Here is a 6,000-nt window from a genome sequence, read left to right as displayed (position 1 = left end):
CTGATCGATGTTTCTCTCTCATCGATGTTTCTAACTCTCTATCTCTCTCCCTTCCTCTCTGTAAAAAATCAATAAAATATATTAAAAAAAAAGGGGGGGGGGTGTGAAGCAATTCTGCCAATGCCCTGGAATCCAAGGTGGAGAACTGGGTTTCCAACTGGCTGGGGACCAGGGCCAGGTCAGTGGGAGCCTCACGTGTGGATGGCCCTGCAGATCTCCTCAGCTGAGCGGCCAGCCTTGCGTAGGGTGATGGCCAGGTTCTTGGCACGATTGGCTTCCAACAGGGTCACCTTGCTGGCGGCCTTTTGTGCTGTCTTGTTCTTAGAGCAGATGAGGTCAAGGGCAGGGCCCTGGGCTTTCGTCTTGAACAGTTCTTCAAACTTGTCCAGGTCCAGGTCCTGGCAGAGGTTGATGAGAAGGAAAATGCTGTGGCCTCTACTACTAGAGGAGCCCTAGCAGCCCTCCCAGAAGCATCAGCTCAGTTCTGGATCACGGAAGGCTAAGTCTGAGGGCTTTCTCAAGGCCAGGAGATCTGGCTAAAAGGGCAACCTGGTCCCCGGCCCCCATCTTCCCTCTCAGGGCCCCAGGCCCTGCTACCTCCAAGATTTTCTCATCATCAAGTTCGCTGAAGACGGTGCCACTGATCTGATTGGGTTTCAGCGCTGTCCAGTTAAAGACAGGCAGCCGGAACTTGGTCTTGATAGGCTTCTTGATGCGAATGGCTAATTTGAAAGGAGGACCAGTGAGGCAGGGGCCAAGGAGTGTGTCCCACTAGCCCCTTGGTCCCACTAGCCCTGGCCAGAGCCCTGGGAACACTCACCTGACAGGCCTACTGTCAGCACCACAGAGGGAGCGGCACCAGGGAGAGGTGGGGCGGGGGGACACTTGTCTGGGGGGAGAAGAATGGTACAGTGGCCCAGGGGCCAAGAGACCCTTCAGAGCCCGTCCCCCCCTCCCCAATCCCACTTGGCCTTAAAGACTCTCAGTGGCCCTGGCCAGGTGGCTCAGTTGGTTGGAGCGTTGTCTCTTGCACCAAAGATTACAGGTTCAATTCCCAGACAGGGCACATACCTAGGTTGTGGGTGCATACGGAAGGCAACCGATCAATGTTTCTCTTTCTCTCTCTCCTTTTCCCTCTCCCTCTCTCTAAACATATTTTCAGGTGAGTATTAAAAAAAAAGCCTCAGGGAAGAAGGCTGCATGAACTCCCAGCCCAAGTGGCTGCCAGGGGTCCTAACTCTGATGGGGCAGGCCTTGGTGGTCTCTGGCCCACTCTCTTGCTTTGATCACAGCCCTCCTTGGCTGTGTTCAGAGGAATCAGGAGCAGCAGCTTTCTGATCCTTAAAGCAGATCCGTGTCCACCCTTAGACTTCCCGTCCCTAGTAACTTGAGCCTCCCTCAGATTCTAGACCACCCCCTCGGCCCTCTCCCACCTGCCGCGCCCTTCCAGCCCAGTCCCCAGCTTCTCCCTAAGAAAGGCTCTGCTGGCTGGGGTTTGGGTCTGGCCCCCACAATGAGGCTGCCACTCCTAGCTCCCAGGGTCCTCCTTACCTGGTAAAGGGGGAGGTGGAGGGGGCAAGGGAGGAGCAGGTGGAGGAGGCAAAGGGAGGGCCTCCTCAGGGGGCTGGGCTGGAGCCAGGAGGTCTAGGTCAGAGGATGGCATGCCCATGCTCAGCTCTGCAGAGCCCGCCCGGGCCAGGGCCTCACTGCCCACCGACTCTAAGTCCCGGGCATTGGGCTCCAAGTGGCACCGGCGCTGGAAGGCCTCCTCCTTCTCTTTAATGAGCCGCCGCAGGGTGTGCACCTGGTGGCTCGTGTTCTCGTAAGTCTCCTGTTGGGCAGACGCATCATTCAGAAAAGAGAGGGCTGAAGGCACGGCAGTCACTGCCCCCGGAGTGAAACTTCCTGTCCAAGGGTCTCCCAGCTGGGAATCTCTGCTTCTGCTAGAAGCTGGGGTGGGGACCAGGGGAAGCTGGAATGAGGAGCACAGAGGCCTGCTGTGTCCTTCCTTTCTGCTCCCACCTTAGTCTCATGGTCCCTCCAGGCCCAGGTAGAAGGTGCCCCTGGGCAACTCTTCCTGACCCACTGCCGGCCTGCTATGCGGCTCTCAGCTCTCTGTGCGCATCACTGCTCCCATTTCATTTGACCCGTGTACTCGCTCAATTGGGAGCCCCTACAGACAAGACCCTGCCTGAGCCCTCTCTGTATCCTCCATACTCCTGATGCAGTGCTTCCGACTCCTAGCTGGGACGCAGCAGATATACACTGAGTGGCCAGATTATTATGACCACCTGACGTTTGTAGGCAAATTAGCTATAAGTTCATGCTGAAGTTGCTAGAGGCTAGACCATTATAAATAGGGAAGCAGGTTGTTTACCACGACAGTAGAAGTGATTTTTTTTGCCTGAAGATATGGGTACACAATGTGATTTAATAGCACTTGAACGTGGGCTATATATTATTATGAGTGGCCCGATTATTATGACCACCCCATCAGTACTTCGTTGGGCCACCTTTTGCCTTCAACACTGCGGCGATTCTTCTTGGCATTGACTCCACGAGATGTTGAAAGGTGATGCGAGGAATCTGACACCATGCCTGATGAATAGCACTGTCCAGTTCTGTGAGACTTGATGGTTGTGGTACCAGCTGCCTGATGGCTCTTTTAACTTCGTCCCACAAATGCTCAACTGGATTGAGATCTGGTGATTGTGGGGGCCACCTAAGCAAGGTAAAGTCTCCCTCATGTTCTTGAAACCACTCCTGCACAATACGGGCACCGTGGCATGGCGCGTTGTCTTGTTGGAAGAAGCCATCTCCATTGGGATAGGCCATCAACATGATAGGATGAACCTGATCAGTGACGATACTTAGGTATGTTGTGCTATTCAGACATTATTCCACACGAATTAAAGGGCCCAAATCATGCCAGGAAAACATGCCCCAAACCATAACACTGCCCCCACCAGCTTGAAGAGTTGTACTCATGCATGTGGGGTACATGCTTTCATGCTGTTTCCGCCAAATTCTCACTCTGCCATCTACATGATGCAACTGGAAACGTGATTCATTGTACCACATGACTTTTTTCCAATGCTCGACTGTCCAATCCTTGTGTTCATGTGTGAATTGGAGACATTTTATCTTGGCGACTGCAGACAGCAAAGATGTTTGAACAGGACTTCGGCTTCCATATCCCATACAATGCAGTGTACAGCTAATTTGCCTACAAACATCAGATGGTCATAATCTGGCCACTCGGTGTAGACTGAGCTCAACAGAGCCAGTATAACTGTATTCCTTCGGAAGAAAAGATCGGTTGAGGCATGATTTTATAACTAACAAAAAGTTAGCTCAGGGGACAGAGAAGACACTGAAATATGAGGAACCCCTGCTGGTGGGTCTCCTAGTAACAGCCCAGAGGACTGGGCTACTCTGAGCTGCTGATGACGCAGGGCTGGGGAAGCTGGGAGGTGCAGCAGGACGGCTTATAGGGGAGGGCTGGTGCCCCACACACTCCCACCTTTTTCTGTGCATGTCTGGCCCACTCTGGCTTCAGCTTGTCTCTCCAACCAAAATATGGGGTGAAATCATCAGCCCACTCACATCTGCGTGCCTCAAGGTCATGAATCAAGAGCTGGACTCTCAGAGACTTGACATGACTCAGGAAAGAGAAACAACCCTCAGGCCCTGGCACCAGTGGCAGTCGGGCCTCCCTCCCCAGTTGCTGGCACCTTGATGCTCTCAAGTTCCTTCTCCCGCTGCAGCAGCTGCTTCTCCAGCTCCGCCACCCGCATCATGTTCTCGTTCTCTAGGTCCAGAAGCTTCTCTGTGAGCTGCAGGACGGGAAGGGCAGGTTTGGGGCTGGCCCTAAAGCCTGGGCACTCAGCACAGCCTGGATCCCAGTCAGGACCCGGGCCCCAGGGCCGCTTGGCCTGGCAGGTTCCCTACGTTGCTCCCGTGGGCCCAGGGTCTGCGACCACGTGAAACAGTATGACAAATGGCCACAGCCGAGTCTCTTGAGACAGAGACCACCTCACGCCCGGGCTGGGAGGGCAGTGTGTGTCAATCTCTGGGTGGTCCGAGGAATGCTTTAAAGGGCCCGGTGGTGCCCCATCTGGAGGCAGGTGGGTCAGCTCAGGATTCGCCCCCAACGGTGGCTCTGGGGCAGAGGAGGACCCACCACCTACGTGCGACACATGCTCCTCCAGCTCCTCCACCTTCTCCAGGGCCACGTTCTTGGTCTCGGCATCCTCCAGCAAACCCCCCACGTCGAACACGTTCTCCAGGTATGCCTGGATCTGCACCTGCAGCTTCTCGCTCTCTGTGTGCCTTGACTTCTGGGGAGAGCAGAGGGCATCATGGTTGGGGAGCCTCCTGAGAAAGACTTAGTCCTCACCACCCTCCTCGGCTGCTTCCTAAAGCTCAAGACCCAGGGGATTCCTACTGCGGCTATGCCGGATTCTCGCCCCAGGGAGCTGCCTGACTGGGACGCCCTCTGAGGGCGGGTCTGAGTCCCATGCCATAGCAGACAGGCAGGATACCAGGAGCATCCATGACTAGGGTTTTATAAAAAACAAACAACAACAAAAACACCTTTGTAACATGGCTCAGCTGGTCCTTTGACCCAAAGCTCCTCACCCTATGAGGATTCAGCCCGGCTCACCTGCAGGAACTCCTCCAGCCCCAGCTTAGTAAACTCATACTGCAGGTGGACCCGGAAGTTCATATCCTCCACCGAGTGCACCACGATGTTGATAAACTGCATGCAGGCCACCTGGGGAGAAGCGGCCCCAATGGGAAGAGACAGGGGAGAGACCAATGGGGAGAGACCAAGAGAAAGGGAGGGTGGAAGGCTGTTAGAACCAGCATCGTCAGCTGGATAATCAAAAGCAGTGAATAAAAAAGTTACATCTTTCTGCGAGCAAAAGAGCATTTTAACTTAAAAAAGATCAAACTTGGCCTTCAGAGTATTAAGGTAAGTAAATTACATGAGAAATAGGTGTCACTAAAGCACCGCTCTGCTTTCCTCTGCACATCAGTAGGTACTCCTTGAGGCATCCCTGCTTAGCTGAAAATCCTACTGAAGAGCAGAGAAGCTGGGGAAGAGCCCGGGGAAAGGGAAAGCAGCTCAAAGAGGGTCCCAACCAGGGATGGCAAGGGCATCAAAAGGGGGAAGAAGGCAGACTCGGGATGCCCCAATGACACTGTCTTACAGTTTCTAAAAGCTCTCTGGGGTGGGCCAGTGGACAAGGAGCATTTACAGGGTAGAGAGAAGCATTCTAGGCTCTACACAGAAGACCAAAATCCACTGTCCGCCTGGCCCGTTCTCCGGGGCACGCCTCCCTGCTGGGCCCAGACCCAGTTCCTCACCATGAAGTCGATGTTGCTGTCCTCATTCCGGAAGTACTCCATCAGCTTCTCAAAGCGGTGCAGCTCCTTGCATACCTGAACAATCGAACTTCTCAGAGAAAGGACCTGCCCCAGGCAGAGCCCACACCCCTGAGCCCTGGCTCCCAGGGACACCATGGCCAGAGGACTGATTCAGACCAAGTTTAACCACAATTGTTTCTCTGCAATGAGCCATTCGGGACATGACAGAAGAAAGCCTGGGACCTGGCATCTGCCCTGGTTCCCTCCTGGAGTTCAATAAGGAGCCTCTGGGAGGAGGCCTATAAGAAACGGGTTTGCTGTGGCCAAGTTACTGAAGGAAGGAGGGAGCAGGAGGAAGGTTGGAGGGCCTGGCTGAGCAGGGGCTGAGGTCCTAGTGGGGATGCAGGAGAGGCCAGGAGGCAGGACAGTCCCCGTGCTGAGAGGGTCCCGAGACTCCACGGAGCTCTGCTTTGAGGAGGAAGAGCCACTTCCTGGCTGAACAATGGCTGCTGGGGAAGCAGTGCACAGAGGAGAGGGGAGGGGTGGGCCAGCAGCTGCAGCTGGATGTCGAGGAATCCTATGTTCAAGCAGACGGGTTCAGAGCCAGGCCCAGAGCTGGGGAAATTC

The 6,000-nt window shown here is 54.7% G+C and overlaps 1 protein-coding gene across 3 annotated transcripts in view; it reads right to left on the bottom strand.

The window, feature by feature from the left end:
- FMNL3 (formin like 3) overlaps window positions 1-6,000 on the bottom strand; it is a 54,241-nt gene that overhangs the window by 4,685 nt on the left and 43,556 nt on the right. For all 3 annotated transcript variants that reach the window (XM_015558577.1, XM_015558578.1, XM_006755457.2), the window contains 8 exons: window positions 5,374-5,448; window positions 4,667-4,777; window positions 4,191-4,340; window positions 3,735-3,836; window positions 1,552-1,831; window positions 821-889; window positions 598-722; window positions 196-398 (listed from right to left, as the gene is read on the bottom strand). In XM_015558577.1, coding sequence (XP_015414063.1) covers window positions 196-398; window positions 598-722; window positions 821-889; window positions 1,552-1,831; window positions 3,735-3,836; window positions 4,191-4,340; window positions 4,667-4,777; window positions 5,374-5,448 — 1,115 coding nt within the window. The remainder of the gene's footprint in view (window positions 1-195; window positions 399-597; window positions 723-820; window positions 890-1,551; window positions 1,832-3,734; window positions 3,837-4,190; window positions 4,341-4,666; window positions 4,778-5,373; window positions 5,449-6,000) is intronic.

Source organism: Myotis davidii, unplaced genomic scaffold, assembly GCF_000327345.1.
Source record: "Myotis davidii unplaced genomic scaffold, ASM32734v1 scaffold290, whole genome shotgun sequence".
Classification (NCBI taxonomy): domain Eukaryota; kingdom Metazoa; phylum Chordata; class Mammalia; order Chiroptera; family Vespertilionidae; genus Myotis; species Myotis davidii.
Note: the sequence above shows the minus strand (reverse complement) of the source record. Positions and strands in the feature narration are given on the sequence as shown.